The sequence below is a fragment of the Pezoporus occidentalis genome, unplaced genomic scaffold (assembly GCF_034315485.1).
Source record: "Pezoporus occidentalis ecotype Australia unplaced genomic scaffold, CSIRO_AGI_Poc_V1 ctg93, whole genome shotgun sequence".
In the NCBI taxonomy this organism is placed as follows: Eukaryota; Metazoa; Chordata; class Aves; order Psittaciformes; family Psittacidae; genus Pezoporus; species Pezoporus occidentalis.
The window spans coordinates 8,619,058-8,646,735 of NW_026916294.1; the positions used below are offsets into that span (position 1 = coordinate 8,619,058).

At 48.0% G+C, this 27,678-nt stretch overlaps 1 protein-coding gene and 1 long non-coding RNA gene across 5 annotated transcripts in view; both read left to right on the forward strand.

Moving 5' to 3' along the window:
* The first annotated feature begins 805 nt into the window (after positions 1-805).
* Positions 806-3,716, forward strand: LOC134157152 (uncharacterized). The gene is made up of 3 exons (XR_009962208.1): positions 806-1,003; positions 2,266-2,410; positions 3,246-3,716. It is a non-coding gene; the product is annotated as an uncharacterized LOC134157152 (long non-coding RNA).
* A 6,039-nt stretch (positions 3,717-9,755) lies between these two features.
* Positions 9,756-27,678, forward strand: part of SYNDIG1 (synapse differentiation inducing 1) — a 57,062-nt gene continuing 39,139 nt past the window's right edge. For 3 of the 4 annotated variants that reach the window (XR_009962227.1, XR_009962228.1, XM_062605947.1), the window contains exons 1-2: positions 9,756-10,089; positions 19,406-19,975. Coding sequence is in view for 2 of the 4 variants with exons in the window: in XM_062605947.1 (XP_062461931.1) it covers positions 19,496-19,975 (480 nt within the window). In the remaining 2 variants the exon portion in view is untranslated. Of the gene's footprint in view, positions 10,090-14,292; positions 14,456-19,405; positions 19,976-27,678 lie in introns of those variants that run through there. The other variant, XM_062605948.1, reaches the window with a different exon arrangement.

The window sequence follows — 27,678 nt, forward strand, 5'->3', positions numbered from 1 at the left end:
AAGGATTGTGTCCTTGCCAGCAAGGAGCGCTGGCAAGTGATTCTCAGAGCATACTCCAGCTGGTATTTGAGACACTTGAAAAAGCCTGTGTTTGAAGAAGCCAATGCGTGACATTCTCCAGCAGCAAAGCAGCAGTGGGAGGAGAAAGACCCTCTCTCACACACCAAAGGCACACGCTCATCGAAGTGTGAACGCCTCGGCACTCTTTACATTTGCCTTTTCAGTGAGCATTTTCCTTGAAGCTTCAGATGTTCACAGGGATGAAAGACAAGGATTTCCTCAGGATGTTTTGCAAGATGTTTGAATGCCTTCTCATCCCACCTTTCTCACTGGGCCTGAAAAGGAGCCAGTTTGGTTTTCAGCGTGTCCCAGAGAATGACCCCACCGAAACTCCTAGGTGCCTCCAAAAAGACATCAAGTCATGATAATCACGGGAGAGGAGGTGTTCAGACAGAAAACAAAAGTGGACAAGACATAAACCCTAAATAAACCACCTGAAAACACAGCCTCTGCGGTGTGCATCCAAGTCTTTTGGCATAGGGAACAATGAGAATACATTGGGTTTCTGCAGAAATGTAAAGCCTTATGTTTTATGCTTTTCAAAAGTAGTGTTAGACAGGGCTGTGGGCCATAGGGTGTTGCCTGAAGAAAACCAGCCTAATCTCACCAACCATGCTAACCCACCCCAGGTGAAGCTGTTTGACATGAAGTGCCAATGACTTGATTTACTGTAGGTGTGTTGTAGCTGGAAATTACAAGAGCTGGAAGTGACGGCACTACCACATCCCAGGGAGTTTCCACTGACCAGCACTGATGTTAGAGCTGGGTTGTACAGACTATTTGGCTTCAGTAACTCTGCTCTGTCAATCATCTTGAGGAGACTGTGCTGGTTTCTGTATGTTGTATGCCCAGCATAATCTGCTGTAGAAATTTTCCCTATGGGACCCAGCTCTGCACTTCCCTGGAGTGAAGGAGGCTTTTTGGACTAAACCCCCCCCAAAAAGTAAGTGTTTCTATATGATAATGATCCATTATTTATGAAGCAATGACTGCCATAAATCCCAAAGTTTAAACTCTCTCTGCCTCCCTGCTATACTTTCTTAGAGAAATGCAAGAAAGAAGAGTTGTATTGTCTCAGTGATTCCAGCAATTTATAGAACAGGTAGATTAGAAGAGGTGGACAAAGCTGGTAGACTAACTGCTTGCAGGCAAGAAGCGTTTAATAGAGACAAGTTCTTTTGTAGGAAAGAATCTACACTAACTGAGCAAAGAAAAATTTACAGAGCGCCCAGAAAAACTGGTATAATGTATTGGTATCCTGTCAATGGGAGAAGAAAGGAAAAGAAAAGGATTGTCAGTGATCTAGCACCAAAAAGGCAGACATTTGGAGGTCAAAAGTACTGTGTTATGTATGCATAGTATGTTCAATCGATTAACCCCATGAATGTGAGAAGAAGCTGCTATTTTGAAGTGGATGCATGTAAGGCAAATCCAGGGCAAAATTTTAGAATTAGAATTTAGAATTACATGAAGGAGCAAAAGATTAAGAGAATAATGACAGGTCTGGCATCAGGACACCCACAGTCTGAAAGGGCCATGCTATCATTGCAGTCATGCCCCTGAAGGCTTCTCCTGTCCAGGGGCCAGACTTGCCACTTGGAAAAATGATGTGAAAGGTGCTGTGGAGTCCTCCTGCTTTTGCAGAAGTGTGAGCACATCAGGAGCCAGGCTTGAATCACAGAATCCCAGACTGGTCTGGGTTGGAAGGGGCCCTAAAGCTCATCCAGTTCCAACCCCCTGCCATGGGCAGGGACACCTTCCACTAGAGCAGGTTGCTCCAATCTCTGCCCAGCCTGGCCTTGAACACTGCCAGGGATGGGGCATGAAAGGTGGACAGAAGTCAGCTGTGGCTAAAGAGCTTGAAAGGGGAGGGCAGGGTGATGAACTCTCCATCAGCTCTTCTCCTGCAGACATAATACAACGTTTCTGGCAAAACGGATGTGTGAGTATTCCTGATGAGTCTGCTTATGAAAGAAACAGGATACAGCCACGACTAAGTGTGCCCATTTGGAAGAAATCACTAGCATGTTATTAAACAGTTAACCTTCCCAATTTAATTCGTTGAATCTGCTGGGAGGAGGTTCCAGATTGCTTGCAGTGTGCTTTGGGAGTGGTTCCAGCTCAGTAGGGACCTAATCCTTGTTTACCCTTACTCTGGGCAGAAGAAACAACATATAGCGGTGATGGTTTTGACTTGGTTTTCAGCTCTTCTATTTAGAAGCAATGGCTCAGCTCCCCAACCTGTTGTAAATCCAAGTCTCCGCAGTGGAGCTGTTCTGATTTACTCCAGCTGAAGGCTTGGCCTCTAGTTCAGAAGAAATGGGCTGCCAGTTTAATTACTTTATCACAGGTATGGCATTAATAATATGGGAATACATTTAATGCTGCTAAGTAACAGCAATACAGAGGATTTTGTCACATGCATGACAATTAATGTGTGGTGCATGGTATTTCTGCTTCTCCTGAGTTCCCTTTTAAATGATGCTCCTTGTGATTTGAATTTCAAAGAGTACTTCTCCTAGTATTTCTCATTATTGATGGTGACTGTTCACTGGAGCATCTCAGTGCTGCTTTGTTGGCTCATCACTTTTGATTCTATGCCCAGATGCTAAGGACAGAAGCATATAATTAATTTGGAAGCACAATCCTCCACCGATTCTGTCAGGGAGATCTTCCTTGAACACCAAGGGCCTGACTTCCTTTAATATTGTCTTTACATGGAAAATGTCTTCCTTTTCCACTGCAGATCTCTTTTGTGAGAAGAGATCTCAAAACTCTTCTTGCTGTAAGAATATACAAAAAGACAGCAGAGAACTATAAGCTATAGGGGATCCCCTCCCTGTTGTGGGGGAAAAAGGAGATCTGATTCTGGAGGCACTGGATAAGCAAGACAAAAAGGGCAAGCAGTTTGGGATCCAGACCTCTTCCCATGGACAGAAAGGGCAAGAGATAAGAAGTTGCCTTTTTTTCCTCTGGAATGCTGGGGGTCTTTGACTTCCTGAAGAGCTTCCCTGTACACATCGCTACCCACACGGACACGGCTACAGCAGTCTGAACACAGCATATGAACTAGTACCTCCAAGGCTTCCTGCACTGCCCAGGGCAAGCAGGGAATTGCCAGAGCATCCCTCGGATATTTGTTAGAACATTTTCTTTGTGAAAAACCCTTCCTCTCCCTTTGACAGCTACTCCAGGGGAGAAGAGCCCTGTATCATATATAAAAGGCAGGTAAGCACATAGAAATTAATAAGAAAGACAAATTTATGTTCCCCTCTGCATTCTAAGGTGGCATCAGTTAATCCAATGAGCATTCCTGGCAACTAGGTATTTATCAGCCAGACAGATTAAATGTTTTAGTGAATCTAGTGAAATGCTTGTGGGACCATTCATTAAGCAGTATTCAAGCTATCAGTCCTCACCTACGTTACTTACTAACCATAATGTCCTATCATTTTGGTCTGTCCCCTCCAGTTTGCCCTTCCACAACTTTTCGTATCAGCTTCTTTCTCCCTGCCTGTGAAAGGCAATTGTTTCTCATGGAGCTATCCATAACTTCCATCAGCTTCTCATTCCATTATTCCTTATGTACAGCATGTTCTCTCCTTGCCTGTGGTCTGTCCAGGTAGCCAAGCCTGAGACCAGGTCCTGTCATCTGCCTACATGTCTTTACAGGACACATCCTCTTCAAGCTCTTGGCAGACACCCTGAGGAGCAGTGGGACTGCATCCTTGCCACGGGAGCTGCAGCAGGAGACTGGAGTTGGGAATCTGAACTTCTCTTTATTTTCATGGTCTGTTAGTGCAGAAAGGAAAAGGCTTTTTCATTAGTTTCTTGCCAGCCGCAGAGCACTCTCCTGGTGTTCCAGTACAGGCACCAACTAGTTTAAATCTTTACAATGATGGAGGATTTGGAAACCATCGTGTCCTTCATGCACAGATGCTCTTGAGGCTTCTAAGCTTTGAGGCTTCACCCAGGCTATGTAGGCTGCAGGCAGCAAGAAAAGAGCCTGGCACTCTCCTTAAATCATAGTTGCCAAAGTGGAAATCAAACTCATAGGGCTTAACCAGCTCCCTAAACACTGGGGCATCCTCCTCCCTCCAGCCACTGCTCCAAAGAGGCGCAGCTCTTCCAGATGCCTCGTGCCAAGTCCGTTGACATCATATGACAGAGGGATTCATCTCTTTTTAAGGGGCTGAATCAGCCCAATGTGACAACCTGCAATTTGTTTAATTTACCTTAATGTCTGCCTAGTCAGGCATCAACATGCCCAAATCTATGTCCGAGGCCTTCAGTGGGACTAGATGCTTTCCTCTACTCCCCACTTTTCCTGTCCTGGCTAGTTAAGTATCAGATCTTTGGGGAAAGGACTTTCTCTTACCATGTTTATATACATGTCCCTACATACTGGGAGCCTGAGAAATACTCTAACACAGATAACAGTTCAATTTTCATGGCACTCAGCTGCAAAGAAGCATTTGACTTAAAGCAGTTCTGCTGCAGTTTCACAATGGATGAAAGGCACTTAAAGTGAAACAGCTCAGGAGATCCCTAACGTATCCAAAGGGAACCTTTATCATCTCAGATTGTCTGAGTCTGTTCAAGGTCTGTAGCACCTAAATATTGCCACCAATGACGGGTTCCTTCCCTTATAAAATAATCACAAGGTGGCCTTGGCATGTTTCCTGTCTGACAGATGGCCACATCTCAATTAGCACTAACCTATGCCTTTCCTGGCTACCTCAGAAGGCCAGCAATGCAAGGCAGCACAGAAATGATACAGCTCCCTCTCCCTTGGAGCTGTCCATACTGGTCAAGGAGCTGCCTTATGAATAGAGAAGCATCGGTGCCAGCCCTTGCTGTAAGGCTTTCTGGAAGCATCCCAGGAAGTTCAAACCTGAGAGCTGCATGCAGGGAGACGAGGCACAGATGGCAAAATAAGAGCAATGGGATTTTTTTCTTCTTAACTTCTGAGTCTCTCAGCTCCTGGACACATGAAAAACTGGGTCACTTGATCTCAGTTCATGTAACTCATCTAGAGCAAGGGAGGTACAGACAACCCCTTCCAGAGACTGGGATGAGGACCTGTGTATGGAAAAAGATGCTCCTGTCTCACTTTTGCTAGCAGGTCCTTCCAAGTTAATCTAGTACCAGCTGTAAAGTCCTACACCCTGTTTACTTCATCCTCCTAGCAGAGGATATCTCACAGCCATGCTTTCTTGGTGCAGGTTGGGCAGAGGGGCAGTGACTGCATATAGATTCTTGCTTTTGCATGTAAGCATCCATATCCAGTTTATAAGAGTAAAGAAGAGTTCAAAGCAATTAAACACTTTATTTTGAGCTAAGCTACATGGTTCACCCAGCCAAAAAAAAAAGGAATATATATATATTTTCAATCTGCCATGAATACAGAATAAGACATAAAAATGGTTAAGTCAAGCATTTTCATTATTATGAAATATATAGAATATAAAGAGCTACCAGCAAGCAAATCAACACAAAGTTCAGCTCAGCCATCTCGGCTAATCCTTTTTTCTTTCCCAGAAAGCTAAAAGCACTCCTGGCTATGCCTTCGGGGTCTAATCCAATTAAATGGAAAGATTCTTCTTGCCTTTGGCAGGAAGAGGTTACAGATTTTGGGCTACTTCCCGCTTGCTCTGTACCATCGCTCTGAATTATCATCAAGCGAAACGTGGCTCAGGCCACACCGGTACCTATGGTGCCAGGATTTTTGGCTGACTAAAGAGGACCGCAGGGGACAGTCAACCACCCAGCTGTTGCTTTAGAGGTATTAAGTGGCGTTTTGTTTCCTCTGCAGTGAAGGATGCTGCATAAACAAGGAGCCATCCCCAGAGCCGGCAGGAGCCTTTAGCAGAAAGCTTGCAGGGAAAGATGTAACCCAGGTTCTTCTGCTGGAAGAAGGAAACTTCTTTGGTAATCTAAAAGGTCTGGGCTTCGATCTTGTGCTGGGAGCAGTGAGAAGGAGCAGCACTTGGTCCATCCTCTCTCCTTCTTCCTTCTCTGGTGATAGGTGGTGCTGCTGCTCTTCCTAGAGCCCAGGGATGCACTTGCAGGTCGCTGTCTTTCCGTTTTCCCGGTCAGGGTGCCCTGGAAACTGGAAGAGCATATACTCCACTGGGACCCTCAGACTTTGTTTGCACAGCTGAGGACCACAGCCTAGCTTTGCTCCCACCAGCTCCCGTGAGTGTTTTAGTCCATCAGCAGATGTACCAGCAAAGGATGCTCCCCAAATCCTCATAGCTACCGCAAAGCTCATCCTCTCTTCCTGCAGCGTTTCACATGTGGTTTCCAGACAGGGACTCTTTCCTGCTTCCACATTGTGATGCCTCCCAGGGGGTTTTGGCCAGGAGGCTTTCAGAGCAGCTCTGTCTCCAAGAGCTCTCACAGAATGACTGCTAATGGTCCTGCAGAGCATCCAGAGGAGCAAAAAGCAGGCAGTCAATGGGGTCTGTGTGACTCTCCAGCCAGGTGCTGTGACTTAGGGTAGTTACACTGAGGCCAGTGGTCAAATGCTTGGTCAGGGCAAGTCATTGTAACAGCCCCAGTCAGAACAGCCAGCTGTGAAATGCTTTTCCCTGGAGATATAACATTATACACCTGCAAAGGCTCACCCTTTCCTTAACCTCTGCCAAACCCAGAGTTACAGGAACAGTTGTTTGTACATCTCTGGTAATTTCTGTTTCCAGCCGGCATTTCCTCTTTACATCCTGCCTTGATGACCCCCAGATCTCTAGCCCCTCGCAGATAGCAGGACCCATGGAGACTCCCAAGCCAACTTTAGGCTGCCCTTCATCCCTCCCATCTCTTCCTATGCTCTAAGCAGCCTTCCCTTCCACTCTTCCTCTTTGCAAGGATTAATCTTGTTCTTATTATTCACCAGATCTTTGAACAGCAGCTTCTCTGGAGCTCAGGCCACAACCAAGCCCTGTTTGGAAGCCCTGGGGAGCAACTGCTCATATCCCAGTTCATAAAGCAAGAAGAGGTCCCTGATTGCTATGTACTTTGTCCTAGCAGGTTGCTGGCATAAACTTAGAATAGCAAGCAGCTCAAGTGAGCCTCCAGCAGCCATCAGGCCCAAGGGAGGTAGACTTCTCCTCCTCCCCTGCCTTGCCCTTCCCAACACTTCTTCATGCTTCTCTCTGTCACTGCAGTGCTCTCTGTCACACAACCTTTCCTAGTGAGGTACATCTGCATCACCCCAGAGGTATGAAAATCGCCTTTAGAATTGGAAAGATTAGAATCATAGAATAGTCAGGGTTGGAAAGGACCTTGAGATCATCCAGTTCCAACCCTCCTGCCATGGTCAGGGGGACCTCACACTAAACCATGCCACCCAAGATTCTAAAGATTGTGTCTAGCAACTGCTAGCGACCATTGCTAGACACATAGCATGAATCTCCCCAGTTCCTTCCCACCCAGTTAGCTGTGAAATGTGTTGGCACAACGCATTAAGGATACACTGTGCATGTTTACATGGTGTTGAATAGAACTCTCGGTGACGCTGCTGGAGAAACCCCAAATCACAAACTAATCTGCTGCAATTCACCTTGCCACAAGTCCCATTCTATTGGTCTTTTAGAAATCTCTCTCCAAAAATCAGCAGGGTACAAGGTGGACAATCAAATCAGGGGTAGTCATTAGTTTCCCAGCATCAGGAATAGGCCAGTTTACGCCAGGCTTAGGGAAGTGGCACAATTAACACTAGTCAGAGCACCGGTAAGCTCCTTTTTGGGAGGTTTTCAGCAAGAGAAGAGGTTGGCAACTAAAAAGGGTGAAGGTCTGGAGCAACAGTGCCAGCCGCTGCAGGTGTTGGGTTGGGATTGCTCCACTGGGATGGTCTTGGTTCTGCTGCAGAACTCAACCAAATGAGGCCTGGTTTCCTCATGGACACAAAGGCCAGTGGTCTTCATGGTCTGAATGAAGAACATGATCGAGTTTGGTGCAAGAATGGAAAAGGTGGAGAAATGGCATTAGAGAAAATCGGTATTTTCCTGATGTCACTGAACCTCCCCTTGGTAACAGCACGGAAAACACTTTGTTTGGGAAGAGTCAGAAGAAAACAAACAGGATCACAGGATGTGGCTGCCTGGAAGCCAGAAAACTTGATTGATGCCGCAGAAATCTCCTCCCTGCTGTGTTTTTGCTGTTGTTTGCTTCTAATTCCAAGAAAACAAAAACAACAAATAATCTAACAGATCCTTTTGGAAATGTTGCCCCATTTCCTCCTGTCCCACAAATACTTGTGGTCACTAAAGCTATTTTGCCAGGAATCTACCATCCATCCAAGCCAGCTGGTATCTCTGGTGCTTGGCCGTAAGTAGCTGCACTGTAGCAGCTCAAAGTCATCTGGTTGAAGCTGCCCCCCCTACAGTTGTGTTCCTTTACAAGCAGAACAGAAAGCCAGCCTTTTTCCTCAAAGTGTTACTCGGTAAAAGCATAATGACTGTGGTTTACAGGCTTCTATTCCCAAGGAAGGAGAGGTGAAAAGCACTTTGGAGAATCAGGGTGATCATAATTTGGGGTTATTTTTTCATCTGATTATGTATTTATTCTCTCCCAGTGCCTATTATACTAAGAAAGAGACTGTTTTCTCTAAGACACAAACCCTGCCTGAAGACTGGAGCAAAAATGAACCAGATATTTAGATGGAGAGAAAAATCTTTTCTGAGCACCGCTCGGATAGGCTGGAAGTTGGAGTTCGGGAGAGAACTGAAATGTTGGTAAACAGGGGAAAGAGCAGAAAATCCCCAAGACAGGTTCAAGTTAGTTCATGTGTGGTTTAAATCTTGAACATTCTCCTTCAGCACACGTTTGGCAGGGGTTATTTCGGGATTATGGATAACAACCAGCAATATGCAGGGAGAGAAATCAGTCTTAACTCGGGGAGAGAGGCAAAGGCAAAAAGAGGGGCAGATTGAGATGAGACATTGGGCAGAAATTCTTCCCTGTGAGGGTGCTGAGGCCCTGGCACAGGGTGCCCAGAGAAGCTGTGGCTGCCCCATCCCTGGCAGTGTTCAAGGCCAGGTTGGACACAGGGGCTTGCAGCAACCTGGTTTAGTGGAAGGTGTCCCTGCCTGTGGCAGGGGGTTGGAATGGGATGAACTTTAAGATTCCTTCCAACCCAAACAAGTCTGGGATTCTATAAAAAGGCCTCGTGTCTCTCTACCTGCAGTGGCCAAGGCAAGCAGTGCTCTAAACCAGGCATGTAATATTCCAGCAGCGTTTTGAGCCGTAGATGTTGAAGCATCTAGAAAGAAGTGTCAGAGAAGCTTTTAGGCAATGACTTGGCTAGCAGGACTGTTGGGGATGGGAAGGGGGATGAACGAGCCAAGCTCACCCGCATTACGCACAGGTTAGGAAGACAAGGGAACACCCCCCTTCCTCCCCTCCCCAGTGCTGCAGCACACAGCCTGGCACGCTCTCACTTGAGAAATTAAGCACGCAAAGTTCCTCAGACCTGCTGGAGCTCCCCATCGCCTCGGGGAGCTGGTGCATCCCCCAGCAACACAGGCAGCTGCCAGCACATAGGTGACTGCGTGACTGCGGGAGCCTCGTTGGCAGAGCAAGGAGTGGGGGGCAGCCGATACCCCCGGAGTGGGCGCTGAGCGGAGACACCCCGGTCCCCCGGCTGGGAGGAAGGGCCGGGGAGGAGGAGGAGGAGATTTTGCCGGGGGAGGGGGGGATAAGCAGCGAGGGATGTGATGCTGCTCCTGCTGCAGGAGGAAAGTTGGCCGCGCTGCCACGCAGGGCTGGTTCTCCTCCTTTCCTCCTCCCCTTCCTCCTCCTCCCCGGGAGTTAAGCGCACAGTGCAGCCCGGCGGTGCAGCCCCGCAGCCCGCTAGCCCTGCCTGGTCCCCGGTCTCCAGCCTCCGGTCCCGGTTCCCGCCTGTCGGGATGGTGCCGATGTCCCCGGCCGGGCGCTGAGCCGGTTCCCCCCGGCAGCCCCTCCTGCAGCCCCCGGCGGATGGGAGGGAGGGAGCGAGGGAGCACCGCGCTGCGGGTCACCTTGCAGGTGAGCGACACCCCCTTTTCCCATCCCATCCCATTCCATTCCCTCTCATTCCACCCCATTCCCTCTGGGGAGCGATGCACCAACCCTCTCCATCCCCATCCTCCGGACCAGGGCTCCCGGTGGGCAGCCGCGGGGGTTTGGGGCCACCCCGGGGCCGCAGGGATCCTGCCCCAGTCGGGGGGACACCCGCCGCGGTGCTGTTTCGGTGCCGTACACGCCCGGTCTATGCCCGGGGTTTGGGGGGGGGGGGGTGGTGGTGTCAATGAAGGAGGGATCCGGCTTTTCCAGTGGCAAGGTTTGTATTGGGAGCGCTGGAAGGGAAGGTGTGCGTGGGGTGCTCCTTTTCCCTTCCCTTGGCCAGGAGGAACCCCTCCAGATCATGGGGGCAGAGCACCTTTCCCTGCCAGCACCCTGTACCCTGCCTGTGCAGGGTAGACCCTGGGCTGGGAAGGGGAAGAGGGGCTGCGCTGCCCTGTCCCTGCTCAAGAGGCGCCGCGTTGAATTTCTTTTCCTTCCCATCCTTTAGTTTGCTGGCAGTGACAGCCAAGTTAGAGAGAGCGATGGTTCAGGTGAAGAGGCAGGAGTGGTCTCTGCTACTCAGGTGCTGAGAGGGGTGACCTTGGGTAGGTCCCCCATGGCTGCCCCATCCTCCTAAAGCATCCCATAAGGGATCAAGGAGAACCCTTCATAAGATCAAGAATAACCTTTAGTCTGGGAAAGAGGAGGCTCAGGGGGGACCTTATCTCTCTCTACAATTACCTGAAAGGAGGATGGAGCCAGGAGGTGGCTGGGCTCTGCTCCCAGGGAACAAGGGATAAGACAAGGGGAAACAGCCTCAAGCTGCATCAGGGGAAGTTTAGACAGGAGATGAGGAACAATTTCTTCCCCAAAGGGCAGTCAGGCATTGGAACAGGCTGCCCAGGGCAGTGGTGGAGTCACCATCCCTGGAAGTGTTCACAAACGGTGCAGAAGAGGTCCTCAGTGCCGTGGGTTAGTGGCGGCGTTGGCAGTGCTGGGTCATGGTTGGACTGGATGAGCTTGAGGGTCTTTTCCAACCTGGTTGATTCTATGATTCAGTCGGAAGAGGCTGGCAAGTGCATTGAGACCTTTCTGGAACCAGCACTTCAGGAGTGCAAGGCTTCCTGGAAGAGGACTGGCAGCCCTTGCTGGTCCAGAGTGTGCTGAGGAGAGGTGCAATGCTCTGTGCTGGAGTGGTGGTGGTCGTGGTAGGTTTTGTCCCCCCATAAGAGCAGCAGTGGCAGGAGTTCCTCTGGAGAGCAGTCTGTTGAGCTGTGTCTTCAAAACAGCTGGAGCCAAGAGGCTGCAGCCTCAGTGTGTAATGAGAGAGAATGAAGCCAAAATAAAAAAAAACACCCTAAACTTTCCAGGGAGCTTAAATATTCAAATCACAAATAATTAGGCATTAATCCCTCGTAAACAGGGCATTAACAACAATTAAAAGATGCTTTGATATTCTTAAACCCAGTTAGCTGGTACTTTCAGGGGGATTAGTGCAGTCAGAGCAGAGAATGCACTTTTCTACATTCATGTATTTAAATGACTTGCTCTTAATTATAGTTAATGAGCTATCATCTTCAAAGTAGCTGCATTTAGATGCTCTCCAGATTAGTTTCCAATTATCTTACCCCAAAGAATAAGCCACTTTTGATTTTACTGGCCAAGGTGACACTTTGTTGGCATCCTGGTAACTACAGGTTACGCCAGGCTGGACATAGGAGAAATGCATTTGTAGGAATTAAATGAAGTCCCCTTTTATTAAGTGGCAGAGCAGATGTCTCCCACCACTGGTGCTGGAATCAGTCTCACAGGCACAGGGACGCTCTTCGTTGTACAAATGCAGATGCAATGCAGTACTGGTGTAGATGGCCACCACCACTATGCATTTAACTTGAGGAAGGCTGCTTTGTGAATTCAAAGTACTTTGGATTCTGAGGATAGTGTTGGAGCGATGGTGCAACATAGTTGGATAAGAGGTTTTGGTCTTTACTGTGAATTCCTCTCCGCAGACAGCTACAAATCCTTCTGCTCAGGAGAGTTTTTAATACTGCCTATGTGGTTATTAAGATTGCAGACAACACACTGGGACTTCCGAATGTTTTCTTCGCTTTGGGGATTCGACTCCTTGCAGGTTATTGTTTGTACAGGGCCATTGGGAAAAAGTGGGAAAGAACTGCAGAGGTTTAAACAGGAGGAAATTACTCTGCATGTTCAGTGGCTTTGCTTTGACAAGTGTGAATAGTGCCTGTGTGTGTGTGAGCATCTGCTGGTGTCTGAAGGCACATCCCCTGGTTATCAAATCAAAGGTTTCTCAACGCTCTTTCCCTAGTAAAAGTTGGAAACTACTTTGAGCAAAGAGATGACAGCAAAATGCTCCTCATCAGGTGTGACTCTGAGGATTTGGGTAGAATGGTGCAACTTACCGCACCTAAGAATCGAAAGATGTTGTGCTTCGAGTTTGGTGTCATCGCATGGAGAGAGTGGCAAACTCTGGTTATTTTCCTTGCACCAGCAAAGACTGAATGTCAAAACAGAGGTGCAGAACATGCGAGGTGTGAGTCATTAGCACGCTGTTAGCACAGTTTATACCCAGCATTCTTCTAGATGTGTATTCCTGTGTATGCGTCTATATACAACCTGAATGTGTGAAGTTCTCTCTTAACCATCCATCCAAATCCATGCTGTGAAGCATTTCTGTTCTTAAGCTTTAAGGCTTTAGTTCAATGAGGCACGGGATGAATGAACTGATGGTTCACATCAAGTTGGCATCATTCGAGCAGTGCTTTAATGGGGTTTATGTGCTTGAGTTGAGAGCTTGGACCCCTTAAAAATCCCCAGGGAGAACGAAGAGCTCTGAAACGGAGCTTGTGAATGGATAATTTGCTTGGAAGACAATCATGGCATAATTAAAGCCTTCCAGCTCCTATTCGTGTGCTCACTGTAACAAAACCATATCCCTTCTCCCCACTGCACATGGCTTGCAAGAGCGTGGAGGCAATGGGGAGCTGATCTGCAGCCAGCCAGATGCCCATGCCTCCCATATAGAAATCATCTTGGTCCCATAGTTGTTCTCCTCCCAGAGGGAGGAGGTTATGGGATTTTTCTTCAGGCTCTGGTAATGCCCCAAGTCTAATGGGCCCCATTATTCCTTTCAGCTCTGATTTCTGCAGGGAGGGATGAGTATGGGATTAAAAAAGGTCTGTAAAGGTCAATCTACACCCACTGATGCTACTTTTCAGTGTTTCCCTGCCTACCCTGGCTGCCTCCAGCTACCAGTCTGGCTACATCTGAATCACCCCGTGAAGCTTGTGTCCCACAGCGTATTCCTGGCTCTGCAATTCTTCTGGAGCCTGATGAAGCAAGGCCGATTTTATTGCCCCAGCAGTGGCTGCTTAATCAAATCATCCTCGCCCTGATAAACTGGCACTGGCAATTTCACACTATTACAGAAGCCTTCTTCTAGGAAAGTGACTGACAGCCCTGGGGTGCTTTGCTCAGGGCAGGAGGTAATGGGAACCTTCATTCTGCACCGAGCCTTCACCACCAGGCTGTGCTCCTGTTCTGTCCTCTCTTTATTTACCACTCCTGCTTCGGGAACACCTCAAATCCCAGCCTAGAGCATAGTATTGGTGTGTTACAGGCAGCACAAGTGTGAGGCTGGCGTGTTGTCCTGCTTTGCTTTTCGCATGCAACGTGGGAGTGCGAGTAGAGCCAGATGAGCTGGGTGTACGCAAGAACTGGGCTGTGCGGGTGCTTGGCTGCCCATCAGGAATGAGACCTGAGTGAGTTTAGCCCTAGAGCCACATCTGGGTGCTGCTGTCTGTGGGCCAGCCTGGCTAAAGACACAGTTAAACAGGGATTTTGTGTCAAAGGGAAGTGCTGGAGTTGGTGCAGGCAGACCAAGAGGCCCGGGTGATGCTGTAATGTTGATACTCGTGGGTGAGCATCTCGAGGTTTATTTAGTTGCTCTGCTGTGTACAGGAGGGACTTTGGCTTGCTGCAGACTCCTACAGGGCAGAGCATCAGGTAGCTTCTTCTGAGCTGGAAATATTAATTCTGTTGCAATACTAAAACTAGGCAGAGGGGTTTGGTGGTAGCTTAGTCTTTCCCAGATCCTTAAATCTAGATTGACCCTCAGCAACTAATCCAGACTCTGTGGCATAGGGACCAAGAAGACTGAGGAGCTCACTTAGGAAGAAGTTTTTCTCATGAAGACACTCAGCAATTAAGGATGCAATTATACACCCCAGAGCACAGCTGTATTTGCTTGCTTCAAAAGTGAAAGGCAGCACAATTTTCTGCTCCTCAAGCTGACAAAAGAGCCTTCAGCCTGACCATGCTGCTGAAGGTAGTGACCTGAGCTACTTCATTATGTGTCTCTCTCTTTATTATCTCCCGAAGGTTAGTTTTAATGTGCTGGACATAATCAAGAGAGTTTTACGGAACAGCTTTCTGGGATGGATGAAGGGAGAATGAAGGTCAGCTTAGCCTTCTGTTAGGAAAGATAGGTCTTTATGAAGCAAGAATCACTGCTTGTTACTCCGTCTCTCCAGTCTGCAATGGAGGTGGGGCTCAGAGGGGTATGATGAGGCTGAATACATCTGGGGTTCTCAAATGGTCCTGTTCAGTGGTATTGGGGACCCTCTGAACCACAGTGCTGAACCACAGATACAGGCTGGTGTGATAGCATCCTGTGCTGCGTGTGCTACTGGACAGCCAGGCTCAGAGCGGAAGGTCTATATCTGCAGCCAGGAGAGAAGGAGAAGGCAGGAGAGAGTGTGTTAGGCTCAAAAGGCACTGCTGATGTGGAGATGCAGTTAGGGCTAGGGCTATTTACATGACAGTCAGGTGTTGTTAGTCAGGGCAGTTATTTGTGACCTGGAAAGTGCAGTTTTGTCATCGGACAATACAAGTGGTGAATTTGGACTGAACTCAACCAAGAGTTGAGGCTCTCGGAACAGTCAGGAAGGAGGACTGCTAGAAAAGCCAGAACGTGTCAGGTTTTCCTCGGAGGCAACTGGAGGAAAACTGAACTAAGCCCCAGTTTGTTCAATTAAAAATAAATATATGAAACTCCACATTTAATTTTGGCTCAGGCGAGACGCTTCCATCTGCTCAAAAGGAAATATTTTGTTGCAGGGATAATGTTTTAAGTCAACACAAGGTAATTCCTCCTTTCTCCTCCCCCATTCTTTGGTTCAGCTACTGAATCAAGCAATCAATTATTCAGACAGAACTAATATGCATATGGTAATTGTTTCCACATTTAAATACACCTCTGGACAGGCAATCAGGGGACCTGGATTTTATTTCCATCTCCGCTACTGTGTCTGATGTGACCTTGGCCACTTCACTGCACTCTTGAGTGCCTCCTTTCAGGGCAGGACAGGCCCGTATCTCACAGTGGATTTGCTGCATGTTGGTAATGCTAAAATATCATGGAGGTCTTCTTGCTTCCACTCTTAGCAAGTAAACATTTAGCTATCACTAATGCATGCATTCCTAATTCTCCCAGTGTGAGCTAGTTGCATTGCCTTACAAAACTCCCTGTAGTTTACTTAATAGGTCAAAAGGAATTTCAGCTGCTGAAATAGCAACGTTCTCTTAAACCAAAACCACTTTAATAAGCCCAGCTAAAACAAAGAAGAAAAATACAAGTGGGAAAGGGATTCCCCCCCGCCTCCTTTCCTTAAATATTTCACTTTGTAATCAGCTCTCCAAACCTATGCATTGCATGAAGGCTTCTCTCAATTAAAAGGTCCATATGTGTTGTTGCAATTTCCAGGTATTTGGAATACCTTAAACCATGATGAAGTTAATTGTATTATCCCTTATAACTGAAAGCTTGCACCAGGAAACCTGCATCCTCCAACCCTTCATCAGGCTGCAGCTCTCACCATTTGGCTTGTCTGCTCTTCAAGAGGCTTTCTCCCTTCTGGTTTCTATGAGGGAACCAGCACCAACCCTAGTGGATCTGGGATTTGTGAGGCTGCTCCAGTTCCTGCTCATGGCACAGCCCTGCAAAAGGTGGTTGTTGTTCCTTCTGGCCATGCTGGTGTTGTTAGGTTTTGAGTCGTTGAGGGGTTGGCAGAAGGATGTGGGAGCAGCAAACGTCTTCTTGGGAGCACGGAAGACAGTGGGAATCACTTTGAAGCAGAGGGAGTTGGATCATAGGATCGTAACTCAAGCTGAAGGAACCTCACACAGTTTCTAGTCCAGTCTCATGGTTAAAACAGGGTTAACTATGAGGTCATACCAGGTTGCTCAGAGCTTTATCCAGTTGGGTCTTAAAAACCTCCAGGGATGGAGACTGCACAGCCTTCCTGGGCAACCTTTTCCAATGCTTGACTGTCTTCATGGGGAGAGGATTTCTGCTGATATCCAGGATCCCATGCAGAGATACATGAGCTCTTTGAGCCCTTTCTCCTGGCTGATGCTCTGCAAGAACTGCAGGGCAAGGCAGTGGGTATGGCCGTAAGCCTTGATAGTGGATGGGGACCATGCCTTCAGCCTCACCATAGCTTGCCATCGTATCCAAGTTTCCCTACCAATAAACCTGATGATGTTTGGTCTGTCTGGATGAATGTCCTGGTCTGTCATGAGGGAAGGGCTGGGGTGTTTCAGCTGTAGCCTGGTATTTCAGAGGTAACTGAATTACTTGTTCATACAGGACTTCTGGTACCTGGCAGGGGTTTGCAAGAGGCTGAAGCACTCTGAGGCTGTGCTACAGCTGTGTAAAGGGGAGAGCCCCGTGGAGGCAGGAGGACCACAGCATCCTGCCAGGTCACAGGAGAGCAAAGGAGTTTGGGGATGGAAGGCAGTAGCAAAGCTGGCTTCTGCTCCTTGTCGGGCTGGGGCACAGTGTTCAGCTCTTCACTCCTTGCCCTCTCTCCAGCTTGCATTTACCTGCCTCACACCCTTTGCTTAATTAGTTTGTCAGCCCCTGTCATCATAGCAGGAGGCTGCAGAGCACCCAGCCGAGCGTAGCTCTCACTGCAGCTACTGTAGCTGGGCTCTGCTGTAGCGCAAGTGATAGCTTAATAAAGCACAGCATTGCAGACTGAGTATCTTGGCACTGGTTGCAACTTCTTATTGAAATAAGAAAGAGAGGGGGAAAAGAAATGCAAGAAATAGGAAAGAATGAAGGTTATAGTAACTAATGGCTTCACTTTTAATGCCAGAGACCTGGGTATAAATGTCTAATCCCAAGGCAGAAATTAGAGTGAACTTTGATATATTTATCAGTAGCTTGAATTTGGTTTTCCTTTCTGGTTCCAGCCTCGAGTCTGAAATGCAGAATTATTTCTGGTCAGCCTGGGTACTAGTGAGTGGTTTATGGGGAAAAACCCAAACTGTGCAAGGACAAATGAAACCTGGCTCAAACCCGTTAAATTAACCCTGCATCTCAGAGCGGACTGAACAGATCTCTTATTTAAAGGTCTCTGATGAGTTTCGTTTTCCTGTCAGCATCATTCTGAAACCTCACTGCTGTCCTAGGTAATGAGAGTGTCTCTTTTGGCTTTGAGTGTTGGCTCCCTGCAGGGAAGGCATCCTCCAGTTCCCCCAGGTGGTCTATGGGAGGTTACCTGCTCCATCCTTTGGGCTGCAGTTTGACCTGGAAACTTGGGCAATCTTAATGCAGACATGTGAACCTGGCCTGGGTCAGGTCAGTGAGAGCCCTTGCTGAAAGGATGGTGGCTGAATCCACCTCCAGGGAGTCCCTGAAGGCAGGATACAGGCTCTGAGCCACTGCATAAGCACGTGCTACCTTTGGCCCCTGAGCATCACTCATGGCCACGTTCCGTTGTCCTCCATCTGAACACAGGGGACTCATTTCACCTGGCTTCACTCATCTGAAGGTTGGTACTAAGCTGAGAGCCCCCACCCTGTATATCACATGGGTATTGTTGCTCCAGAGAGAAACTGAGCCCACCAGTCCTGTTCACCTTGCAATTACTTTCCCCCAAGAAGCACTTTGGGTGTCTGCAGTGGGTGAAATGAACTCCAGCCTTTGAGTCTAATTCTCCCACCAGCACCAAGGTAGCAGCTGGTTACAAAGGCCTTGGAAATCTGATTTAAATCCCTTCAGCCAGTGACTGAGAAGAGAAAATCCCAGGGGAGGTTCTCTTTTATCCCTGGGGACGTGAAATTTCATTTGTGGCTGACAATGCTCTTAATCCTGCCTTTATATTGATGAAGGATCTCTGGGTACCTCAACAGTTTCTCCGTTTCCCTAGACAGCAATTGACCTTGTTAGAGCTATGCATCAGAATGCACTGGCAATCAAGGTGCTATTGATTTAAACCTAATGGGCAGGCACTTGGGAATTTCACCTGGAAAGGAAAAATCAATGCCACCTTATTTTATTTCCTTTTCTTTTCTCCTGTTAAGATGTTACAATGAAGCGGCATGAAAGTCTCACCCGCTCTTTATCATTAAGCAATACACTTGCAGAGCCAAGAACATCGGGTCAGATTCTGGTAACTACAGCCAGGAACAACTGTAGGGTTAAACAATTTTCCTTGATTGCTTGCTGCCATCCGCATCTCTCTCTGCTGACCTTCCCCAAGGCATGCAAGCTGCACTGCTATGCGGGACTCCGGAGAGGATGTCTTCAGCAATGCTTTGCCCTATTGCTGGAGGAGCTCTGTGCGGCAAGGATGGTCCCTGTCTTTTCCTTGCCTCAGTTTGGATGTTTTTTTTTCCTCCATCCCAAGGGAAAAGTGTCACTCAGAACCTGCAAGATTGGTTTACAAGGCTGCTTTAAATGCATGGCAGGTAACCACCAGCCAAATGGATGCTTAGATCTATGGCAGGACTGAGCAACAGCACAGGCTCCCTCCTATCTCCTGAGGCATTCCAGGACCATGCCAAATCTCTCTGGCTTCAAGTGGGGTGGATGCTTGGTGTCCCATGGGAGCCTTGAACTTTTTTCAAGCCAGCTCAGGAGGAACTGAGCCCCATCCAACCCAGCCTTGAACACTGCCAGGGATGGGGCAGCCACAGCTTCTCTGGGCACCCTGTGCCAGGGCCTCAGCACCCTCACAGGGAAGAATTTCTGCCTAATGTCTCATCTCCATCTCCCTCTGTCAGGTTAAACCCATTCCCCTTTGTCCTATCACGACAGTCCCTGAGGATTTCCCCTCTGACATCCTTGTAGGCCCCCTTCAGATACTGGAAGGCTGATATTGAGTCTCCACTCATTACCTCTTGAAGTGGTACAGAAGACAAACTGATTTGGGTGCCTTGATTCATTGTTTTTGTCCTCACCTTGATATCCGTTTCCTTTCTTCCCCAGGAAAATGGGAGCCACTGCCCCAGTGTGACCTGTCTCTAAGGTACAAGAAAATAAAGGCCACTCGTCCTACTCCCTCGGACACCTCCCAGTATGGATGGCGTGGTGGAGCAGAACAGTGTGCTAATGCACAATAAGATCACCGAAGCCGGGAAAAGGAATGGATTAATTAATACAAGGAACTTGGTGGCAGAGAGCCGAGACGGGCTGGTCTCTGTGTACCCGACCCCGCAGTACCAGACCCACCGAGCGGGCAGTCTTTCCTCTTCGGGCTGCCTGGAGAACGGCAGGAATGACCCTGTGCAGCAGCTCCTGGACCCCAACATGCTGCAGCAGACAGTGGAGTCTCACTACCGGCCCAACATCATCCTCTACTCAGAGAACGTGCTGCGCTCGTGGGGCGAGAGCATCAGCTCAGAGTGCTGTGAAACTACCTTCATCGAGGACCGCTCTCCCACCAAAGACAGCCTGGAGTACACGGACAGCAAGTTCATCGACCTCTCAGTAGATGACATCAAGATTCACACGCTCTCCTATGATGTGGAGGAAGAGGAGGATTTCCAGGAGCTAGAGGTCAGATGTCCTTTGGGATACGTGGGGAAGGCTGGGGAGGGAGGAGGACATGTTTGGGGTTAGGTGTGCAGCTTCCAAGAGCTGGTCTGCATGGGATCGGCTGTATCACCGTCTCCTCCAGACAGGACAGTGAGCTGTCACTCGTCTTTGCTTGTTGGGTACATCCCAACTTCATGGATACTAATGGCAAAATTCCCACTAGTCTCCCACTGGGAGACCAGCATTTCCCTCCTGTCTCTGAATGGGCTGATCAGAAACTGAAGGTGACCCATGTGCTTAAATGCCGTGTAAGGTTGGGCCTGGCAGCATCCATCCGCATACGTAGAGCTTGTCTTAGCATTCCAACTTAATAGTCTCTTACTTTCTCCTGCCTTGAGCTAGGCATAAGCAGATTGTTTTGCATTAGGGATCAAATATGAAACATTTCTGTCTGGGAATGAACACAAAATCAGAAGTCTTTGGGTTTCAAACCGCAATGAATCCCATATCTCTGAAATAAAAGATTTTATTTGCTGATGGATTGAAACACTTCATTAGATCCCAAATGCAATGTTTTCTTTTAGGCTCCTATGCACCATTGATTGCTCACAGTAAAGCCAGACACATTTTGTTCTCCAAATGGGGCAGACTATGGAAACCAACTTTATGCTTTCTTAAATGATGCATTGTTTTTACTTCCAAAGAAATCTGTTTGGCTTTGGTAGAAACCGGCTGCTCAAGTACGGCACAGATTCGTGTATGTGGGAATGGAAGGTGTGCATCATGCTGCTTTACCCAGTGTTGGTTACAGAGGCTAGGACCTAGCAGAGACCATTTGACTGCATGGAGCAGAGCCATAGCTTCAACTCTTTGCTGGTGTTTCTCTTCTGCTGGGGTTTTCTCCATTGAGATATAACAAGTCCTAAAACTTCCATTTTCACCTCCCGTAATACCAGTGTCTTGCCTGTGATCAGCACAGGGGCAACCCAACAAGAGCCTCACTTCTCCTTTATTCTCTTTCCCCCCCTGTATTCATCAGGCAGGAAGAGAGAGGTGTTTTTCCCAGCGTGTGCCAGTAATACAGCATTCAGTGCCTCTGCAGGGAGACAAAAAGTTCCTCTCAGAGGCATGTGAAGGGTGTTTGCTCAAATCACACCCTTCTACAGCACTTCAAAATTGGCTGTGGGAAGCCTCGTTTCCTTAATCAAAACAAAATCCCTAGCTGCTGCCTTTTTGCCCTAGTTCCTCTCATGCGGTAGCGATGCAAGTGACTGCAGCAGGAATTGCCTAATGGAGTTATTGACACATCCAGCCCCGCATTTAGGCAGCAAAAAAATACGTCTCCCTCTTGTCAATCCAAACCCAGCAAGACCTTCTTTAGCCAGGTGTTGGAGAACAGGCTAAAAAGGGCTGGAAAAGTAAGCAGGACATAGGAAAAGTCTAGTTTGTATCAAAAACCTTTTCGCTTTTCTTGGTGGGAATTTTAGGCGCCTTTGCAATGTAGGGCGCTTGCTCTGGGTGTCTCTTCAAAGTGGTACTGTAGGGGCCAACAAGAAAGCTGGAGAGGGGCTTTTGACAAGGGCCTGTAGGGACAGGACAAGGGGGAATGGCTTTAACCTGACAGAGGGGAGATTGAGATGAGACATTAGGGAGAAATTCTTCCCTGTGAGGGTGCTGAGGCCCTGGCACAGGGTGCCCAGAGAAGCTGTGGCTGCCCCATCCCTGGCAGTGTTCAAGGCCAGGTTGGACACAGGGGCTTGGAACAATCTGGTCCAGTGGAAGGTGTCCCTGCCCGTGGCAGGGGGTTGGAACTGGATGAGCTTTAAGTTCCCTTCCAACCCAAAACCAGTCTGGGATTCTGTGATCCGAAGCAGGGGCCCTGCACATCGCTGCAACTTGTTCATGTTTAATTTGGTTTTTAATAGCAGCACTCCTCAGGTCCTGGTGCGATGTTATTCTGCCTGAGAAAATCGTAATTGTCTGGAGGGAAAAAGGTTTCACACACATCTCTCATTAGCATTAACAGCCCCACTTTGCTCCAGCAATTATGAGGCCTGGGCACAGAAGGCTGTGCTTTCTGTCAAAGCTTTAAACTTCTCTCTTTGGTGCCCAGCCCTGAAATCAAATGATTTCCTATGTAGGTATCTCTGGAACGTTTATAAATATCTTATGAGTTCTTTACACCAAAACTAATGGGCAGACAACTTGTCAAATGTGGTAACAATGAAATAGTACATGAGTTACCAGCTGCAATACCTTCCTGTTAGAGTTCATGTGTAAATGCAGTGCCATCTTTTATCCAGAAACATCATTTGTCATATTACGCTCCTGCTAGTTTCCCTCCTAGCCCCTAGATAGATGGCTTATTTAGAGAAACCCAAGCTACTGATGGCAGCAAATTGAATTATTCATATGTGAGCATAAAAGAATACATCTGAGCACTCTCTTAAAACCTTTTTTGTTTTTTTTTCCCGGCGATGTATGTCTGAAACAGTTTCTGAAAATGAAATAAATAGAATGTTCTGGGGAGGGAAAGAAGAAAGGAAACGTAGTGCTTTCAAATTAAACCTGCCTTCCTTTATTCCCATACAAACTGCTGGATGCTGCTGTGAAACTCATCCCTGGGACATGAGCATGAAAATGCAAAGAGAGAAGGTGGCTCCTAAGCCATGTCCTCTTCCATCTAACCCCTCTTCTCAGTGTTCCCAAGCACCTCCTGGTCATGTGTCTTCCGCAACATGAAGAGGCAGCCCTGGAGGTGTTTATGCATGTTGAGCCCCACGACGTACCTGCTTTCTCCTGATGTTTCCAGTTTGCACAGGCTTGGATCGTCCTGCATTGTGCTGATAAAACCCAAGCTCCTGTAGCTTCAGCAGCCCCTGGGAGTAGGTATCCAGAAAACATGTTTAGACATTCCCTTGGGGACCTGAGCATGGTGGGGTTCCCTTTCCAGAGAGCTCTGCAGCACGGGCAAAGAGGCAGGCTAGTGTGGGTCTTGAGTGCTTTAGGTACTTTCGTGTATAGCCATTTCTCTTCAGGATCTTACACCTTACACTAATGAATTCGCTGGTCACTGCAGATGAGAAAACAGTATCTTCTTCATTCTGCACATTAGGAACTGAAGAAAACGGTGCAGTAAATCATGGAATCATCATAGGATGGCTTGGGTTGGAAGGGACCTTTAAGCTCATCCAGTTCCAGCCCCCTGCCACAGGCAGGGACACCTTCCACTAGAGCAGCTTGCTCCGAGCCCTGTCCAACCTGGCCTTGAACACTGCCAGGGATGGGGCAGCCACAGCTTCTCTGGGCACCCTGTGCCAGGGCACACCTAGGGATGTGTTGTGGATCTGGGAATATAGTTTTAGTTTCTTTTCTCCCATGGGACATGCTCAGCAGAACACAGGATACCTCTTAGACAGCAGTGGTGGGTGCTGAGGAAGTGCAAGGTATGGACTGCAAAATGGCCAGGTTTATGTCATGTCCTGCTGCTGCTGTCAGAGGCAGAACATGGGGCTCAATGGGCCATTGGTCTGACCCCATAGGACACACACACTTTATGTCCCTGGATTTCTGCACAGATACATTATTAAGAGGTTATGAGAGTGATTGCACTTCATTTGTGCTTGATTTATTTTTCTCCCTTAAAGGAGAAGCCACTGGAGTCTGGAGATACTTAGTCCTGCCAAGGGATATTAACCTTTATTAACCAGCCCTAGGTGAAGGGAGCAATGGCTGGGAAGTCACCTTCAGCAGTCTCCAAGTTCCCTCCTATGAATCCTGTTAATAGCAGCCGGTGCCCAGAGTGATTCCCTTTCCCATCAGCACTTCCCTGAGCTTTCAGACTGATGCTATGCAGTGCAGTCCATGAGCTATAGGGAGACCGGCTGTGGGTGTCAGGAAAACATCCCAAGGCAGATGTTCATATGGAAACAGGAGGAAGAACGGGCTTGGATAGCTGTATCCAGGGCTTTTTTTGCCCCTGGTACATTTTAGTTTTGCAGGGTTATATATGAAAAGCTTTCCAAGCAAGGAGAGACCTCTGTGAGCCCATTCTGCAAGGCTGGCTGCTCAACTGACAGGGCAATTCAGGCTGGGAGTTGGGGAAACAGGAGGTGCTGGACCAGGTCAGGGTTAGTGGATAATGCATCATTTAAAGACCTTTGAAACTGAAAGGGAGCAACTGCAAAACTCAAAATAGTAAAAAGAAATAAACAAATAGGGAAAATAGAATAAATAAATAATACGTCACCAGGACAAAGAATGGAGAGGGACTTTTTGCAAGGGCATTTAGGGACAGGACAAGGGGGAATGGCTTTAACCTGACAGAGGGGAGATTGAGATGAGAAATTAGGGAGAAATTCTTCCCTGTGAGGGTGCTGAGGCGCTGGCACAGGGTGCCCAGAGAAGCTGTGGCTGCCCCATCCCTGGCAGTGTTCAAGGCCAGGTTGGAAAGGGCTTGGAGCAAGCTGCTCTAGTGGAAGGTATCCCTGCCTTTGGCGAGGGCTGGAACTGGATGAGCTTTAAGGTCCCTTCCAACCCAAACCAGTCTGGGATTCTGTATAGCAACAGGTTTTAGAGCCATCGCCTCTTCAATAAGCATCAGCCAGATGCTGCACACCTACTCAGTAAGTGTGCTGAGGCAGAGCGGTGATAAACAGCAGCCCTTGGTGCAGACCTCCAACCCAGCTTGCTGCCTTCAATGTCTGCTGCATTTCAGTGAACTCACACTGCTTGCAGTAAGAGTAAAGGGATGCAGAGTGCTGGTCACAACAGGGTTATCATGTTTAACTGCATTACTGCAGCAGGCGTTTAGTGGAGGGAAACAGAGCACATATTATCTTACAGTCGTATCATGCGCTGGTCTGTCCCAATCAGACTGCTGGACCATCTGGATTTGAAGCAGATCCCACAGGGCCTGACCAGAAATTAGTTTTGTGTGCAATGTGTACATGTTGCTGAATTGGTTGCTTTGGAGGAAAAAGGGAGTAATACCAAGAGGGCTGTTTCCTGAATATCTATCAAAGGTTACTGGCAGCGGTGGTTCATAGCAGACCGTGTTGTCTGACTTCTCCAGCGTGCTTGGCGTTTTAATACTGTAAGGGACAATGTGACCACCAAATCCAGCCTCTGGTATGTCACAGGCAGCCCACAGGAGGCTGTCTGCAGAGCCTCTGTGCACTCATCATGTCTGGGTTGAGGTAAAGCACGTAGCTTTTAGGGATTGCTAGCCTCGATTTAAGAAAGGGCTTCATGTAATAGAAAATCCATTACAACTGCAGAAAAGTGTTCATCACCATCTCTATTAGAAATCTGCACCTTGTGCCTGCTCTTCATCTCTTCTGCTTTCAGCCGCTGGGGTTTCTGCTGCTTTTCTGCCAAATGAAAGAGCTGTCTCTGATCAGAAATTATCTACTCATGCAGGCACTTACAGACTGTAGTGAAATTGCATCTTAAATTTATCTTACAAGTGAGGTCGGCTTCTCTTCTTTCTTCCTGGGTAGAAGACTTCTCTGTGGCATGATGCATGTACTTGCCTTCTGATTCCCGATTTCTCCAACATGGGAAATGGTGGCACCAGACCCGGACTCAGGATGTACCTTTCCTCTCCATGGATCACATTTGTTCCTCCTGTGGTGCATCGCAGAGGGGGCTTGTTTTCAACTTGCTCTTCACTGAACACTCTGCTCCAGTGGTCCTTCTTGTGAAATACAGCCCAAAGCGCACACCCCACATTCAGCACTGTGTACAGAAGGCCTTGCTCTGTGCCAGGTCATTCTTGCTCCCAAGCCACGGGTCTTTCTGGAATGGGGTGTCTACGTGATTCAGTATCCCATATTAAATACCCTCTTCTCTCTCTCTCCTCTACTCTGCACTCGCTGAGGAAGCGTTGCTATCAGCTGGAGGAGCCAGTGGACTAAAATCCGTCGATGTTTGAGCTTCATTCTACCACTCTCCAGGGTGGCCACGTTTCTGGTCATGTTCAAGGCTGACTTCTTGCTCAGGTCATTTGGGAAGCATCAGAAGCAGCCCCCTTGAATACAGAGGTCAAGATTTCCTGTTGATTTGTCTAGCACCCAAATTCCAGCTGCTGCAAAATTCCATGCCCTCTGGGAGCAGGGAAGATCACTTCTCCTCTTCATCCTTTGTCACATCGACAGTTCCTGCAGAAATGCAGTTCATGTCCTGCCCACACCACCTGTGTCTAATGCATTTTAGGTGTGCAGAGATGTGCACCATGTAAAAAACAACACAGTCAAAGGTCTTGTGTGGGGCTGTTCCAGCTGGGTCATGCAGTGAAAGCCTGAAACTTCTGGTGGCATCACCCAGTCCTCTGCAGAGACAGGCCATTGTCTGCAGGTCCTTTTCCCACATTACCTGGGAGAATAGGAGGGATGGGACCTGATGGGAAAGGGAAAATGAAAGGGAAAGAGGGAGGGAAAGGAAAGGGCTGCTTGCTTTCTTTGTCATTCACTGTAATCAGCATCTGTCTGGGCAGGGTGCTGTGTGCTTTCTGCAAGAGTTTATGCTCTGCAGAGGGGACCCTCAACTCCAGTCATGCCTGCACTCCTGAGCTCACCTCTTCCTTGTCACAGACATGAAAAGGCTTGTGGGTAAACTGAGGCAGAGATTGCTTTATCCTGTGTTGTCTTCTCAGCTGAGCTCCAGTTGTGTTGCTGAGGGATGCGTAGCAGTAATCAAGGGAGGATGAGGAGGGTTGTGGTTGCAGTAACAGCTTTGCTACAAAGGATCCATTGGAAACAGGAAATCCCTGCTGCGTGCTCAGTAATTTAGAGAGATGTCATGCCTGCTGCAGGGCCGTGGGCACAGGAAGGTGTTCTCACAGCAGCACATTGCATGGGCCACAGAGAGCACAGCTCACCTGGCCAGGGGGAGGACTGTGCACCCACCTGAGGTTACATCCTTCCCGTTGCAGCACAAAGATGTGTCTCCAAGTCAGAGCCTGACTTGCAGTGGAAAGGAGCTGCCTTCTATAGATATTGTGTGTTGTGCAGTTGCAGTGGAAGCTGCTGGAGCCAGACGTCATGTCTGAAAAGGGGTGAATCCCTCCACATCCTGAGGGGACCCTCAGCTGCTGCTGCAGTTTCTTACCACCCCATGACACTGCTCCTGTCTCTTGTCACTCACCTGACTGCAGCTGCATCCGGATGCATTTTGCCTTGTTTCTTCTTCAGAGGTTTCTAGCATCATGGAGATAGTGGCATTGTCTGATTGACAGGTTAGAGGAGCTCTGTTCAAAGAGGAGAACTAGACTGGATTTTTAACAGCTCAGTAAAAAGCCTGGAGTAACATTAGCAGAGTAACTGAGGGATCTTTGCCCTAGCAATGAACAGAGTATCTTGGGCCAGAAAGGGATGCTCTTTGCTGGGTATTCTTTTGAATGGTTACACAGGTTCTCTTTTGATTGCTTGTTGTTTGGTTGAGGGGTGCATTGGAGGTACACCACTAAAAAGTAAAACCTAATAGTTCGGTATTTCAGATTGCTTAAACTCATCTGACGTAACATTAAATAAAGAAAAGGTTTGCCTGTCTAGTCTTGCTCGCCACTAAAACCTTACAAGTCCATTAGCTATGCTATTCCCTAACTTCTGCTAGAGTGAAAAGCTTTCAGACAGGTTAGTGATATCGGGATGTAATTGTGAAAAGTTCCATGTAAATCCATACAGAGACTGTTAAACACGAAAGGACCATACTGGTGATTGGTC